Raw genomic sequence first — 17,986 nt, 5'->3', positions numbered from 1 at the left:
AAAGGTCTTGAGGATCATCAAAATATTTTCTGGGAAAAATCGAGATAAGCCGTAATGTTCTTTTTGTTCAGTAGTGGTTTTGGTCTTGGAACTCTGCCATGCAGGTCGTTTTTGTCCAGTGTCTTTCTTATGGTGGAGTCATGAACACTGACCTTCACTGAGACAAGTGAGGCCTGCAGTTCTTTGGATGTTGTTGTGGGGTCTTTTGTGACCTCGTGGATGAGTCGCCGCTACGCTCTTGGGTTCATTTTGGTTGGCCGGCCACTCCTGGGAAGGTTCACCAATGTCGAATGTCCGCTTTGGCATTTCTGTGTGGGGTTTGCATGTTCTCCCCGTGCGTGTGTGGGTTTTCTCCAGGTACTCCGGTTTCCTCCCACATTCCAAAAACATGCATGTTAGGTTAATTGGAGACTCTAAATTGCCCATAGGTATGAATGTGAGTGTGAATGGTTGTTTGCCTATATGTGCCCTGCCATTGGCTGGCCACCAGTCCAGGGTGTACCCCGCTTGTTGCCCGAAGTCAGCTGGGATAGGCTCCAGCAAACCCCCATGACCTTAAAGAGGAAAACCCGGTATAGAAAATGGATGGATGGCTAATGGCTCTCACCGTGGTTCGCTGGAGTCCCAAGGCTTTAGAAAGGCTTTATAACCTTTTCCACAGTGGATTTAGATTTTTTTCTCCCTCAATAATAGAAAGTTTCATTTAAAAACTGCATTTTGTGTTCAGTTGTGATTCAATTAATTTTATCATTTGAAACATTTAAGTGTAACAAACATGTAAAAAAAAAAAAAGAAGAAGAAATCAGGAATGAATGTTTATATTTGTAAATATCACATATAAACATTCACTTCACAAAAGGACAAAATACATATAAAATAAAATAATTTCAGTACATTAAAAATGCATGTATATTATAAAATATATGAAATATATATTATTATAAAATATAAAAAAATATATATACAGGTTACGATACATACATTTATACATTTTTATATATTGCTTATATAAACACACTCAGAGTGTGTGTAATGTATTCTATAAATACATACAAATGTATATTCATCACAACAATGATATAATAGTGTTTTTGTTAAATACATACCATAAAAAAATTATATGTATAATATAGTAATAGTAGTAGTAAGTAATAGTAATATAAATAAAATATAAGATATGTAAATATGTAAATGATAATAAATAAAATCAGTAAATATAATACAAATTAGGCAATAAAATCACAATACTGACCATTTTAGACTTGGTTACTAACACATCAATACTATCTTTTTACAGGAGTCACAGTTACGGCAAATGAATAATTACCATAACTGTGAAAGAATGATTCATGATGGATTCCATTGGAACCTTCATGTTCAAATAAACCAAACCCAACCAAACCAAACAACGCATTACTTTCTGCTGAGAAACTCCTGCTCAATTCATGCGAGAACAGGAAGCGTGATCACGCTGTGCACGTCTTTTCAATCACATACCCTTGGTGTGCACACGCCATATATACCGTGTATACACACACACACACACACACACACACACACACACACACACACACACACACACACATGTATTTCAATGCTCTTAAAATGGCGGGTGCTAAAAAATATAAATGTTTGGTGGCCGTTCCACGGGGACGAGTTCCAAATGGATTTCTCTACGCTGCAACAAAATCAATCGCAGCGCTGAAAGGGTGCGCGCTCATTTTTTATTTTTTTGCTGATCGCCCGCCCCGGGCCTTCCAATAAAAAAAACAATAACACTGCAAACAACAATGCAAGACTGACGTTTTTTTATGACGATCAAAGCGCTTGACAGCTTCCATGCTGACACCGGGTCACGCGCGATCAATAGGATAGCGATCAATAGGGTGGCGATCAATAGGACTCAATCAAGCACGCAAAAGACTAGACTTGTGGTCCATGCAGAAGAAGGAGAGTGACGTCTGGCTGCAAAGCCGACATACATCCACTCATTTGCAGCTACTGATAATGATAATCATATATAATAACGCCATAGAATGATACCAGAGTGACAAAGGCGTCTTTGTCAGCCACGTTTCTTCTCTCCTCCCGTTTCTTTTTCCCTCTCGCCTCCGCAGATTGCGGCCTGCAAAGCCTCCGCCATCTGTCACAGCTTATTCCACGCAGCATCACAGCGCGGCGGACCTTTCCTTTCCAGACACGGCTGACATTTACATTTGCCCTCTATCAAACACAGAAGAACGGTCGTGACCCCCATGCGCTCCCTCGCCGCCGCCGCCGCCATCATGGTGACACGCCGCGCCCGGAGCGGGAGACCGGCTGACATGTGCCTAGTGGTTAGCATGTTGGCCACACAGTCAGGAGATCGGGAAGATGTGGGTTCGAATCTCTGTTTGGGCATCTCTGTGTGGAGTCTGCACGTTCTCCGCGTACTCCGGTTTCCGAAAACATGCATGTTAGCTTCATTGGTGACTCTAAATTGTCCATAGGTATGAATGTGAGTGTGAATGGTGTTTGTCTATATGTGCCCTGCCATTGGCTGGCCACCAGTCCAGGGTGTACCCTGTTCTTCCATTTTATTTCAAGAGAGCAAATCTGTATTGGGGCAGTGCCCCACCATTTCCATTTGTCTTTGTTTGTCTTTGTTTTCAATATATACGCATTTACATTGTCTACTGGTGAGTCAATAGCGGGGAAAATACAAATAAACATGCCACACAAAAGTTATGGTGTTGTTTTTGGACGACAATGAGCAGGTCTGATGAGCTACAAGCTAGCTAGCTAAGTTTTGGTTGTCTTTTTTTTTTTTTTAAACATAAAATGTTTTGATTCTGAGCGCAGATTAAAACATGTTAACATTTATACAAAAGAATAACATTTTGACCTGCGTTTTAGCATTTGTTGGCAAAAAATGCTTTTTCAGGTCACTAAAGACTGTAATTTATTTGGAAAATTTAACTGATTTTTAATCACTTAGTATCCAGAAATGGCGCTTATGATGTATTATTTCATGTCTGCTAACGTTGCCCTCTTCGATTTTATTCCACACAACAGAGTGAATCTGCATTAGCGGCAGTGCCCCACCAAGTTATAGTGTTGTTTTTGGACGACAACGAGCAGGTCCGACAATCTACAACAATCTATCTAGTTAGCTAAGGTTTGGCTGTGGCCTTTTTAAAAATGTAAAAAAATACATTTTGTGTACAGATTAAAACCAAGTCCAACAGGGTTGATAGCATTTACTGTTTACAAAATAATGCCTTTTTAGCAAGCAAATGGTGTTTGAGGTCACCAAAAATTGTAATTATTTGGAAAATGTATGAGATTTTATCAGGCTTGTCACATGACAACTACTAATTTCAAAAATGATTATTATGTATTATTCAATGACTGGTAATGTTGTCTTCTTCCATTTTGTTTCGCGCACAAAAGGGAATTTGTGTTGGGGCAGTGCCCCACCATTTCTATTTGTCTTTGTTTTCAATATATTCACATTTATTTCACCTACCGGTGATTCAACAGTGGAAATAATACAAAAAACCTATACAAGCTATAATACAAAAACAAAAAATTGGGGAAAATGTTATCATATTTTGTGGTGTGGTTTTTCTGTTTTCAATATATACACATTTATATTGCCCTGAATAGCGGGATTAATACAAATAAATGTGTTGCACAAACAACGAGTGTTGTTTTTCGAAGACAACGAGCGGGTCTGCTTAGCTAGCTAAAACAAAACACAGCTGTACATTTTTCCAAAATTGTATGATTTTCTTTTGCATTATTTTGGGTGCAATTTTTGTAAAATCACAGCGGGGTAAGAAATTGACTCACTTCCACTAAACTGTGCATAAGAACGTAAGGAAACTCACACTAAAACAAAATAGACTTAAATACAAGCATAAATGTTGAGAAAGTGACAAACAAAGGTGTAAAAATGCGATGCTAATAAATACACCGTTAGCATGCTTCATGAATTAGATGAGGCTAAACTAGAGCTTCCACCTGCTAACACTTTACACACAGACTGTGTACTTGTGTACACCTGATAAATAACATAAGTGAACGGAATAAAATGAAATGTTACATAAAAAAAGGTAACATTTGGCACACGGAGATGAGAGACTCGCTTGCGAAAATGTAATTCCAGTCAGCGGGCCCATAAATCAATAGGATCTCCCCAGCGTGTGTGCGTGCATGCGTGTGTGTCCGTGTGTGTGTGTGTATGTGTGTGTCCACAGCTAATATTTATGTGGAGGGAGGCGTCCAGCATGAATTATTCTGATTCATATTGCGTACGTGAGATGCTGTGATGTGCCGCTCTTTGATTCGGTAAGAAGACACCAAGCGGCACCAAGAAGAGGATTGCTGTGTTAGCTTCGCACACAACAACACAACAACACAACAACGTGCGAGTTTTAACTTGGAGGAATCACAGAATGGATTTTATATTGAATACAGAGCTGTGATATGAATACTAACACTTGTTTTTCATTGGCCGATGGGACGGTTGGGATGAACACTTATTACAACAATTATCAGTGGAGATATTCACTACTAGCCAGCTAGTTTTAAAGTCTCAACCCAAACAATTACAAATGATTTTTGTTGTCTTTGCACCATTTGTCGTTGGAACAAAATCTTTTTCCCAGTTTGGTAAGCTTTTTTGATGTCTTTGTTGGCTACCAGTCACATTATTACAGTACGATTTGCCGCAAAGTAGCCCAGCAAAAAGGCAGCTAAGCCAGAAAAAAAATCCCCAAAATTCAACGTTCAACTCTAAGCTGCTAGCTCACTGGTAAAAAAATCATGAAAATCATTTTCACAGGGTTCGGTATGCAGTTTTGGCATTTTTGTTACTAGTAGCTAAGCGGGAAAAATAACCTGAGAAAGCTAGTTTTGAAGTCTTAAGGAAATGATGAATGATTTTTGCTGTCTGTGTGGCATTTGTTGTTGGAGGCACATTATTCCAGTCTTTTTCCCAGTTTGGTAAGCTTTTTCAGCATTTTCATTACACTTTTCGGTTCGGCTTTCTTTACCAGTCACATTAGTACACTACGATTTGCAGCCAAGCAAACCAGCAACTAAGCGGGAAAAAGAATTTGAGAAATTCAATTTAGGAATCCACTCTGCTCGCGAGCTAGGTTAGCTTAAGCGAATTCCAAATGATTTTTGCTGCTTTTTCTGCATTTTTGTTGCGTAATATTTAAGTCTTTGCAGTCTTTGCTTGCGTTTTGGGCGAAGCTACATGCTCTGCCATCCACTGATTCAACAAAGAACCGCCACTTCCGTTTGCTTCCAGGACGTAACGTTTATCGTCTTTGGTGAATTTATTAGCGCCTTGCACTGCTAAGCAGCTAACGCTATCCCGTGCTGAGATAGATTATAGATGTGGCGGCTCTCTAATTATGTCTCTCGTGGGAGAGATGTTAGGTTTTAAGTAGACGGAGGGGTCCAAAATGCGGCACGGACATGAGTACTGGACCGCTCGGTGGAAAAGTGTCTCAGTTGTAGCGTTCCACGTTGAAAGCGGCGCTCGGATGCAATTAGCAGGGATTTATCCGCCTCATGCATAAATGTACAAGGTGTGCGCTGACTTCCTAAACGCCATTAACATGCCTAATGACGTGCCGAGCGGCCATGTTTGTGTGGCGGGGGGGCAAAAGGTGTCGCCGTGTAAAAAGGCAACTTTGTAATTCATTTTAGCGTCATTTTTGTTTTTTCCACGCCCCACGGGAGAGGAAGGGGGGTCCTGATGGCTTTAATGGCCTTGCTAATTGGTGTTAGCACACAAGAATGATAATGAGGACAGCAAACAGGAGCAACTTTGAGTCAACAAAAGGCTGCTTTGGAATTCTGTCCTGTTAAAAAACCCAAACAATCCCCATTTGGGTCGGCACCAAACTGCGGCTAAGTAGCGCCTTGGCGGAGGTACTAAATGCCATAACAAGCTCGGAGGTAATGTCTTACATCCGTCCAGATGGCCGCTGGAATTCCCTGCCCTCACGCGGGATAATGAAATCTCCCTCGCTATCCGCCGGCGCTCCATTGAATTAACGTGATAGGCAGCCTACTTCCTCCTTGCTGCTGCCGCCATTCGCCGTGTCAGCCGTGGGTTGGCGGCATCAATCGGAGGCAAACGCGGCCGTAAAAGCTTGTGAACAGCCGATAAACATCACGGAGCAGCGAGCGGGAATGCCGCCCGACACAGCGGAAATAACGTCGCCCTGTGCAGACTTCACAGCGCCATTTCGGCCGTTTCACCTCACAGGCAGAAGCAAAGGTGGCTGACGCAGGGCATTAATTTATTATCCAATCATGCATTTGCATCTTCTCAGACTTCTGTAAAAGTTCCAGTGTAGGAATTTTGCGTGCGGCGCTCTCACTACAATAAAAACAGAAATGAAAAAAGAGGCGTGTGCTTCATGCTAACACTTCGTTCGTCATCCGCCACCTCTTCCATCACAAACACGGCTTCTACCAGCCAACAACAACTCGGTGCACAACAGCGGAGAAAAAAACAACAATTCATCGTAATGACAAACAACAGACAGGAAAACCGGTAAAGTTCCATCCTGCTCTACAATTTAAGAAGCCAGCCACATTTTTAGTCACACTTTGGCATCGAAGAATTAACTGCTTGCCTGTTTTGCTTTTTCTTTGCCCTTTTGACATAGTCCAATGGCAGGAGCAATCTGCTGTTTTTTAGGACATTCTGCTTGTGAAAGATTCTCTATTTGCAGGGTGCGCTGCTGTTTTTGAAGACCTACTGCAAAAAATGCTATTCAAAGATCCTCTACGTAACAGGAGAATTCTACTGTTTTTAGAAACCTACTGCTTATCAAACATCCTCTTTATGAGAGGAGTGTTCTGCTGTTTTTGAGTACCCAGTGCAAAAAACACTTGTCAATGAGCTTCCATATGACAGGATGGCCTGCTATTTTTGAGGACCTACTGCAAAAATGCGGGTCAAAGATCACTGTATAAGAGGAGCACGCTGCTGTTTTTGAGAACCTACTGTCAGTCAAAGATCCTCTACATGCAGGAGCGCTCTGCTGATTTTTAGAACTCCGTGCAAAAAATACTCATCACAGATCTTCCCTATGACAGGAGCACTCAGCTGTTTTTGAGGGCCTATTGCAAACATGCTAGTCAAACATCATCTCGATGAGAGGGGGGCTCCACTGTTTTTGAGGGCCTACTGCTGGTCCAAAGATCCTGTATATGCAGGAGCGCTCTGCTCTTTTTGAGGACCCAGTGCAAAAAGTGATAGTCAAAGATCATCCCGATGACATGAGCACTGTGCTGTTTTTAAGGACCTACTGCAAGAACGCTAGGCAAAGATTGTCCATATGATAGGAGCGCTCTGCTGTTTTTAAGGACCCAGTGCAAAAAGATCATCTGTGTGAGAGGAGCACACTGCTATATTTGAAGACCTACTGTCAGTCAGAGATCCTCTATTTGCAGGAGCACTCTGCTGATTTTTACAACACAGTGCAAAAAATACCAGTCAAAGATCTTCCATATGATAGGAGCGATCTGCTGTTTTTGAGGACCTACTGCAAAAATGCTAGCCAAAGATCATCTTGATGAGACGAGGGCTCTACCGTTTTTGAGGGCCTACTGCTAGTCAAAGATCCTCTATATGAAGGAGCGCTCCGCTGTTTTTGAGGACCAAGTGCAAAAAATTTTCGTCAAAGATCCCTTATTTAACAGGCGGATTTAGCTCTTTTTGAGGACCTACTGCAAAAATGCTGGTCAAAGGTCCTCTTTATGCAGGATTGCTCTGCTGTTTTTGAGTACCTAGTGCAAAAAATGCTAATCAAAAACTTGTATATAACAGGAGGATTCAGCTGTTTTTGAGGACCTACTGCAAAAACGCTAGTCGAAGAGCTCCTCTTTATGAAAGGAACACTTTGCTGTTTTTATGAACCAACTGTTAGTGAAAAATCCTTCTAAGAGAGGTGCACCCTGCTGTTTTTCAGGACCCAGCGCAAAAAAACGCTCGTCAAAGATCCACTATATTACAGGAGCATTGTTTTTCGGGACCTCCTTCTTGTCAAAGATCCTCTTTATGAGCGGCGTGTTATTTATGCTGTTTTAGAGGATCTACTGCAAAAATACTCATACTCCACATGACAGCAACACTTTGCTGTGTATGAGCACAGCACCCTGCTGTTTTTGAGGACCCACTGCAAAGATGCGAGGGAAAGATGCTGCAAAAGACAAGAAGACTTTCATCTTCTTCTTGGTTCCGCCATGCAGCGATTAGACGGCAGCAGCTGCAGAAATATCATGTGACCAAAATAGAAATAGTTTTATTAGGCTGAAGCCTCCTTGAGCTCGCGCTCGTGTTTACGCGCCTCCCGCCGTGTGGAAACATCAGCTCATCACGTCTGCTCGTCTTTGCTGTTTGGATGCTGCGGCACAGCCCGGGGACGCCCCTCGGAGAGAGCGGCGGGTCGTCCGCAACCCTGTGACCGCGTGACCATGTGACCTGCTGCATGCCGGCAGGTGCGCCCTCATGATACGCGTTCAGACCTTTTTGTGTGCCACCGCCACTTGCCTCACTGCTGATTGCTGAGGCCTGTTAGCAGACAACAGTTGGCGAGGCCTATTGTGCGCTAGGAGCGATAACCACCAACACACACACACACACACACACACACACACACACACACACACACATCTGCGTCATGACGATAAGAGATTATTTGTGACCGAGCTCCATCCGCTCTAATCTTTGCGTGTCCTTACGCGTGGTTCTGTGTTGGATTACGACGTGCCGACAAGAATGAAATTCCACCATTGGTGCAGTGAAATCCTTGAACGGAAGCACAAGTCACAGCCAGAGGAGTAACACATGCCGACTGACTTCATGGAAACACATATAATGCCAGCAGTACTTTTTGATAGGTCTTAAAACAGGGACATGTGCGAAGAAAAGCAAAGCAAGTGCACCAAGGAAAAGGAAAGCCATCACCATGGAAGTCCATTTGGCAGGCCAGGAATCCATTCTTCTTCAGCCCAAACATGTTCTTCATGCCTTTATGGAACCTACTTTGTGCATGAGGAACAGACTACTTGCCAAACTATTCCTACAAAGTGGAAAATATAAACTCGTCCAAGAAGGATGACCCAATACTTGCGTGGGGATCCTGCAGGTGCACAGTGCAAACCAAGACAATGTCCTCCGGGACAAGCACAAGGGGAAAATAAGACACGTCTCCCGAGGCCGCAGCCAGGTGCGATCGCGATGATGATGATAAAGGGGAAGAGGACACGCGACCGAGCAATCGACATCATTGCTCTTCCGTGGCAACCCGCCACCGTTCGCATGTCCCAGCTGCGTCCATGACAACAAACATGTCCGCCCTCTGGGAACCGGCGTCAAGTGCCAGCAGCCCTCTGGGGGAGGGGGTGCGGGCGGGAGATGAAGCACATGTGTCTCACGAGTGTGATACGAGGTCACATTTAAAAAAAGAGCACAACGGCTGCTTTTTGCCGTCTAGACGCACAAAGCGCTCATCGTGAAACTCCACAAGTCACCTTAGCCGGCAACACAAGTCAACGCCTTTGCGTGGCTGCTTGTTGCCGGGCAGATTTCACAAACATAACATAGCCACGCCCACTCAGTTGCTTGAATGACAACAGCGATAGTTGTTTGTTTTGGGGGTCTCGGGACCCCCAAAAGGGTGGAATTATATTATAGAATGAATCTTTCTGTGAACTCCAGCTGCACTAAAGAAGAGGTCAAATTGACCTGAGGTTGCCATGCAGACCCCCCGTATACCAACCCACTGAACTGTAGTAGGGACACAGGGATATAAAAAAGGGGGATATTTTATTGTTTTGGGTGTGTTGGGATCCCCAAAAGGGGGAAATTATATTGTAGAATGAATATTTCTCTTAGCTCCGACTGCACTGAAGAAGAGGTCAACTTGACCAGAGGTTGTCATACAGACGCACTATACACCAACGCACTGGACATTTTGGTTTGTTTGAGGGGTTTATGGACCCCAAAAAGGGGGGGGGGGCATTATATTGTAGAATGAATATTTCTGTGAACTCCAGCTGCACTAAAGAAGAGGTCAGCTTGACCTGAGGTTGCTCTTTCATAACATGTTTTGCTAAATTGGTGTGAAGTGTGAAGTGCACCTCTTACATAAGTTAAGCCACAGTCCCCAAGATGGAAGGATGTTCAGGTAAGAAGGAACTCCTGGTAATTCAGGTAACTTCATTTCACTGATGTTCAGGTAAGAAGGAACTCCTGGTAATTCAGGTAATAACTTTATTTCACTGCTGTTGAATAAATGAGTCGAGCGCCTTCTCCCTCAAACTGCAGATGTGATTTGGAGCGATGTCTTTGCTCTGTATTCAACATAAAACGCACAGTCACCACCAGATGTTACCTTCCTCAGAGAGGCACTTCCAAAGTAAAAGTTATGTGGTTTTTGTTTGTTTCTTTCGTTTACCAGAAGGTCGGCCAGCGTCTTCCTAGCGTTTTATGGCGGTTGTCAAAATAACGACCTTCCTTCCCAACCCGCCCCGCTTTGTCGCTTTTTACGCTTTGCCCTTTGTTAAGTCGCGACAGCTTTTATTGTGAAAGGTGATAAGGCCTCGGGGCAGGCCTTGGGAGTCTGGAAGAAGATGGATTGGTAAACCTGAGCGACTCACCGGTCATAACATTAGGTACACCATTTTTGTGCACTTGCGCTTTGCACGGCATCACATGACATCACAAGTGTGACGCATGACGAATAATAAGCATAACGTAATTTATTAATAATAAATATACAAATATTGTAGAAGAAATGTATTGTTTTAATAATAAATAATCAAATAAATCGATATTAAAATATTACTATTAAAACATATATGAAATATAATAAATGTAACATTTAATATATTACAATAATACAACTAATAGATATTTTATTTTCTTAATGACGACAGAATTTTGGGGAATTTTGTCGATTGTGCAGGCGTACCGAAGAGCTCTAAAACCCGCACACGCTTTTGAGAACCGACTGCAAAAATGTTAGTCAAAGATCCTCTATATGACAGGAGCGCTGCTTCTGGGGACGCATGAGCCAAAGATCCTCTATGTCCCAGGAGCGCTCTGCTCTTTTTGACAGCTTACTGCAAAAAACACTAATCATGCTGTTTTTGAGGACCTGGTGCAAAAATCGCCGGTTAAAAAATCCTCTATATAACAGGAGCACTATGCTCTTTTTAGGAACCTACTGCTAGTCAAAGATCCTCTTTGTGAGCTCTCTGCTGTTTTTGGGACGATGAGCATGAACATCCTACACGAGCGCACCTCATAAATTATAATCTGGCGTGACTTGAGAGATTTTTTATTTTTTTTAATAATAGAAAGTTTTATTTTTTTGTATTTTTTCTTGAAAAATAGAAAAAATAAAAAACTGAATGAGAGTGTAATTCAATTATTATTATTATTAAAATAATAGCCGTTATTTCAAGAGCAGACAACTCCGCTTCCTTGGGGGAGGTAATAGCAACTGTTCCCAGTATAAGGACATATGGTAGAAAGATGTTTTAAGTCAACCATTTTCGACTTGAACATCCACTTGGCCGGTGCGAGGTGACTGAGAGTGTTTCGTGTTTGGGGTGCACGACGGTGGGAATGCTAATTTGTGCACAAAAACAATCTGGCGCCAAACGTGTGCTAACTAGCGAGCACATGGTCCCGACCTCAGGCGGTGCCGCCGGGCGGCCTGTCCGACAACAACCTCCACCATATGTGAGCGTCACGTGTGCTCCCTAACACGCTCGCTTCCTGTTGGTTCACAGAGGGGAGGGCGCCACCACCGCCAAGGGTTCCGGGCGTTGCTTTTGGGGAGAAAGGGTTAAATAATGCAAAGACGGCGGCACAACGAGCTCCACATTATCATGGCGTAGGACTGAAGAGGTTCACCATTTCCTCTTCCTGTGGAAAGATGATAACACCCTATTTCAGAATCTCCATCTCACACTCGCTCTCTCTCGCCGCTCTCGCCGTTTGTCCCCTGAGATCCTTCTCATTCCGCGAGAAGGGCCGCTGCACATTGATCCCCACTATCTGTGCCGGGTCAGCGCATTGAGCCACGCTCAGCACTTTCTTTCTACGCCGCCGTGGTCGCTCTCTCCGAAGAGCGCTTTCTTGACATTTAGATGATAGAGGACGTCAAAATGGCAGTTCACGTGTTCTCCCCCGGATGGTGCGTTCAGATTTGACGCACCGTGATTAATACACCCGTAATGTTTTCATATGACTGGATGGACTGTATTCGTGGAAGCTAACTCTTCTGCTACCGAAGCGCTGCACATAAAAGGCTGAAAATGTGTCACGACATGCACACCTACTCTGTTGCCCGTGCTCTTATTTTTATGCTAAATACGCCGCAAGCTAGCGCTGTTATTAAACTTCTCACACAGCTCAACCATACCTGGCAACATTTGTATGTGAAAATATGGGACATTTTCCAGAAAAATAAGGGGAAATTAGGAAAAATACAAAGAAATTACACCAAAAAATAGCCCAATTTAGGACAAAATGGGGGAAAATATCCAGAGAAGTAAGGCAAAATGAGGGGAAATAAGGGAAATTTCCAGGAAAAAAATAAGGGAAAACTAGTAAAAACATTAATAATTTTCCAGAAAAAGAAGGAACAATGGGGGACAATAATGGAAACGTTGCAGAAAAATATGGACAATTTTCCAGAAAGTAAGGGAAAATTAGGGGAAAAAATATTTGAAATTTTCAAGAAAAATAATTGAAAAATAAGGGAACATTCCTAGGAAAGTAAGGGAAAATGAGGAAAATTAGGAAAAAATAATAAGGAAAATTTGCCAGAAAAAAGAGGGAAAATGAATGAAAATTAGGAAAATGTTCCCGAAAAACATGGGGAAACCAGAAAAAATGTGAGAATATTAGTGGAAATAAGGGACATTTTCCAGAACAATAAAAGAAAATTTGAAAGAATATGTGAAATTTTCCTGTAAAATTAAGGGAAAATGTGAGAAAGTAAGAACAACTTTCCAGAGATCTAGGGAAAAATTTGGAAAAAATAAGGAAAAATGAGGTAAAATCACCACACCAACACCGACTCCCCCCCAAAAAAAAAAAAAAAAAGTTATTATTAATTCTTTTTTGCGTTACTCGCAATTCAGCATTTACGCCCCCACAAATTTGGCCATCTTTGGTTATACTTTTTTTCTCCAAAAATGAAAATGAAAGAAAACACATCTCATTCACCCTAAGTGAGCAGTAATTTATACATCGGGGCTCACACAGGTGAAATGTACAGCATATACTGTATACAATATACAGCATATATATATATAATATACAGCATATATATAATATACAGCATATATATAATGTACAGCATATACTGTATACAATATACAGCATATATATAATATACAGCATATATATAATGTACAGCATATACTGTATACAATATACAGCATATATATAATATACAGCATATATATAATGTACAGCATATACTGTATACAATATACAGCATATATATAATATACAGCATATATATAATATACAGCATATACTGTATGTGCCACTGTTGAAAAAGAACACCATTTTTACGTGTTTATGTCTTTATGCGTCACTGATCATGTTTTTCAGTCAAAGCGTTGATGTTTTGCACATTTGTTCGCTGGTCCATGATGCTAAAAGTTGGAGTATACCCAGCATGTACTGTATTACATATCACATGACACGTTGTATATGTGAGCATGAATTCCAAAGCTTCGTTGACCATAACCCAAAGGGGGCGCCACCAATGTCATTACCCGAGCAGAGATGCCATCAATCCGCGTTGTGACGCATTTGCAATCTGGTGACCTTCTCTGTCTTTGCATTTGCATGCAGTGTGCGGAAATGAACTAGCAGTCAATCCGAGACGTGAAGTGTCTTTGCCTGAGTGGCTCCTCTTAAGATGGCAAAGTAGCATCTCCTCCAGCTTGGCCCACACTCTCTCTCCATCTCCGGCGATGCAAAGACTTGATCCTCTAAGCCTGCCCGGCTACAGTATCAGTCCTCGGCTACGCTAAAATCCACACTCGCACATCAAGAGCCGCGACGGAAGAGCCGTGGCGGCAGCTCCCATCCTGAGCGCTAAGCCCTCAGTTGATTTTTTTTAATCCACCACATTCCTCTCTTCTCTTTAAAAGCTAGAAAGCATTGTCAGCTTGTTTTGTCTACGCCCTATCGGGACTTCGCTACGTTCTTGTCGAACCAAACGCCTCAGCCCTCCATCATCATCATCAGCAGCAGCAGCAGCAGCACCAGCGGGCCACACAGTACCGGGGGAAAGACCGGGCCTGCTCGCTCGACCCGTGGCTTCACCAACAGGGGATAAAGGGATAAAGAGCCTCTGCTCTGGGACTGATTACTTACATCTGCCTGGCTAAATCCCAGCGGCCACACATGCACGCAGACATGCACGTGCACACATGTGCATGACCACAGGAGCCACCGATGCATGCGTTGTTTCAGCGAATGCGTGGAAATACAGTGAAACATACGCTAACACGCTAACCTGGCATACTAACACCTAAGCTCCACTCTTGCTGCTGCTGGCTTCATTGTTGTCCCTGTAAATATTCAATAAGCTTCATATTCAAATGCAGCACTCGCCGAGTCTCCGTTGTTGACTTTTAGCGCTCCTAGCAGTGCAGGATGATTACTACACGCTTGTAAATATTCTCCCACGCACCAGAGCCACCTTTGTTTCCCCTTTTTTATCATCTTCAGCTACTGAAATGATAACACACTTTACATGCGGTCTGACAAACCTGGGAGCTTGGACACTTTACACCTCCTCCTCGGAAAACAAGAACAGAACGCCGCTGCCGGGTTCAACAGTCGCTGCTAATATTGCTGATATGTTGCAACTATTAATAACAATACAACGCAATTATCTAAGTCTTTTCTTGGCTGATACAGTCATCTCCAGCAGGGCTGTTCTATAGAAATAAGGGAAATTTCCCAGACAAATAAAGGAAAATTAGGGGAAAAAAAGATACATTTCATGAGACAGAAGAGAAATTTTCAAGAAAAAAAAGAGGTAAAAAATAAGGGGGAACAATTCCCCCAAAATAAAGGAAAATGGGTGGGCAAAAATAAGGGACACAAGGGAAATAAAAGAAATTTTCACTCTGGCCGAAGTTTTGCATCATGACCCGTTACGCAACTTTGACAATGTCTACCCACAACACACATGTCAAAATTACACCCACAAAGCATGCTGGGTAAACTGCAGGAGAATCTCGCTCGACAAGTTGCCGTGTTTGTCGCATTTTTGCCGTGTTTCTGCTTGGGTGCAAGACACGCGGAGGAGGTCGTCGGGGGAAAGCAAACAAGATGAGACATCGAACATCGAACATACCGTTGACATTTCATGTTTTAGCGTTACTTTTGTGGGAAAGTAACTAGTAACTACAACTAATTACTTTTCTAAAGTAATTTGCCCAACAACTGGCCACAAAAGGCAGGAGCTTGTACCATCACACGACCGAGGACAGCCAAAATATCCCTAATGTTTTGTGAGTAGTGCATATGGATACATAATCCACGTACACAACTACTCGGAACATTCTACACAAAATAAAAACAAATAAGAACGGGAGGCTGCTGAGAGTCACAAAAAGGACAAAAGTACTCACTTATGGCGGCTGCCGCCCGTGTTTTTTGTTTACACAGGGATACTTCCTACTTCCCAACCAGATAGGCACCCCCATACGGGTGCAAAACCTACGACACAGGGGCCAAATACAGACACAAAACCATCACAGTCGTAAATCATTGCAGCGTATCTTTTCCATACATTCCGTAGGTAGAATGCACTTCAAGGGACACAATGTACCCCTGCTGTGCGTCTGGTTCCGACTCTGTTACGACTGATCGGTGCTTTGTTTGGAAACCAAGCATCACCAGGTGAGTCGACGCCCCCCAGGTAACAGGAGCACATCCAAGACACAAAGAAGAAGCGTGACCATGAGATGATTAGCAGCAGCGAGACGACAGATGGATGGATGGACGGATGGATGGATGGATGGATGGATGGAGAGAACAGTTCAGTCCAACTAGCATCTTCTTCCTGCGTTGGCATGGCAACTGATGTAGTCTTTTTTGTTGTGTTTTTTTTTTTTTAACCAAAGAGCAAAGAAGACGCCCCATACGCTCCAAGAGTCGAGCTAATATCATCAAGTAAGTCGTTGCTAATCTTGGCTATCAGGTCATCAATAATCATTAGCAGCTGTGGAATGCTGGCTGATGCCATCTCCTGTGGCTTTTTCAAGACAAGCTGCATGCAATCACGCCATCTACAGGCGCTGGCAGGGAGCAGCAGCTGCACAGTGCGGATGAAACCGAGAGGAATGTTTGAAAGCAAATAATAAGAAATAATGGCGTGTGGTGACGTCATGGTATGCAGACAGATGGTGTACCAAATGAAGTGGCACCTTACCTCGGTGTCGTAGATTTTGGTGATGAGGGAGAACGAGTACTTCCTGGACTCCCTCATGTGCTGGATGGCCAGCTGCACCGCGGGTTCGATCCCCTGGCTGATGCTGCTCATCAGCGCCGACTCGTTCATGGGCATGAGCACCATGATGGGCAAATTCTCGCCGTCCCGGGCAAACCAGCTGTTGTCCTGGCCGCGCTTGGTGCGGTCGTTGCACACCTTGGCCAGCGCAGGCGGCAGCAGCGCGGCGCCCAAGAGCAGGCAGCCCGCCGCCAGGAGGAGCATCCCCCGGCCGCTGCGCTCCCTCCGGGCTGGGGCCATGCTACGAGGATCCCGCCGCCGTGTCACAGGCTGGGCATCTCAGACTCGATTCGGGGTGGTCCTGCTCCGGGATGGTTCGCTGAGCCCCCCCCACCCCCGCCCGCCCGCCCCCAACTGACAAGGAAAGGGAGCAGGCGCTAAAATCCGCAGCAGCCCCCGCAGTGGGGAGACGATGACAATTTGGATGCACTCTGGAGGAAAACTGCAACAGTGAGTTGAATATTCCAATCCAAGCGATGCTCCCCCCCTCCTCTTCACCTTTTAAACACTCACTGTAACCAGGTATGCCCCCTGCCCACCCCTCCCAAAAAAAAGCCCAAGAATTGGATCGATGATGATGATGATGATGATGACTCTCCAGCAAGTAAATTCCCAGCCAAGAGTGCGCAAATCCTCGCTGATCAAAAAGCACGCAGCGCACTTGCAGCAAACACAACAAAACAGGAAGGGGCCACGAGGTGGGGGTGGGGGCTGGATGTCGAGGGAGTCAGCCCGCAGGAGGGATGCTCATCCTCGGATGGTGCGTCAGAGAAGCACCGCTGATGCTGCTGGTAGTGTTGCTGGTGCACACAGGAGGAGAGTGGAGGATGTGGAGGAGGAGGAGAGAGAGGGAGGATGCAGAGGAGGGGAGGCGAGATAGAGAGGGATGGATGGATGGATGGATGGATGGATGGATGGATGGAGGGAGGGAGGGAGGGAGGCTGCACAGGCTTTTGCAGGGCAGACTCATGACAGCCAAGAGGGATTTAACTGGGCTTTTATGTTACACTCTAAGCACAGCACTCTACATCACGCTGCATGTTGATATATACTCTGTACTGCACGCTCCATCCACAATGTACTCGCAGCCGTAAACACAGTAATCACACTTTAGGTGAGGCCAAAGTCAAATCTATTAAAGTACATCAACACATTCAACGTATGCAGCGGAACACAGAAGACATATGCAGCACGAAGCAAGGATATTCAGCACACACAAAAGGCTCATCAGAAGAGTATTCATTTAAGAATGTGCAGCACTGCGCTTGTGCTGCGTCCTACTCAGAGCTGTCGCTAATATTTTGGTTACCGTATCGTCAGCAGCGGCAGGGACGACTCAGGGGACCAGAAGGTCGGACGTTGAAAACACACACAGTTTTGAACGCACCATTCAGAAGGGCACGCAAAGG

At 43.9% G+C, this 17,986-nt stretch overlaps 1 protein-coding gene across 1 annotated transcript in view; it reads right to left on the bottom strand.

The window, feature by feature from the left end:
• Positions 1-17,432, bottom strand: part of gabbr2 (gamma-aminobutyric acid (GABA) B receptor, 2) — a 171,516-nt gene extending 154,084 nt beyond the window's left edge. Inside the window, exon 1 of the mRNA XM_054763557.1 lies at positions 16,500-17,432. Within this exon, the coding sequence (XP_054619532.1) occupies positions 16,500-16,817 (318 nt within the window). The 5' untranslated portion in view covers positions 16,818-17,432. The remainder of the gene's footprint in view (positions 1-16,499) is intronic.
• Positions 17,433-17,986: the final 554 nt, after the last annotated feature.

The sequence above is a fragment of the Dunckerocampus dactyliophorus genome, chromosome 20, assembly GCF_027744805.1.
Source record: "Dunckerocampus dactyliophorus isolate RoL2022-P2 chromosome 20, RoL_Ddac_1.1, whole genome shotgun sequence".
In the NCBI taxonomy this organism is placed as follows: domain Eukaryota; kingdom Metazoa; phylum Chordata; class Actinopteri; order Syngnathiformes; family Syngnathidae; genus Dunckerocampus; species Dunckerocampus dactyliophorus.
The sequence above is the reverse complement of the archived record's forward strand: the minus strand, read 5'-3'. Positions and strand labels throughout refer to the sequence as shown.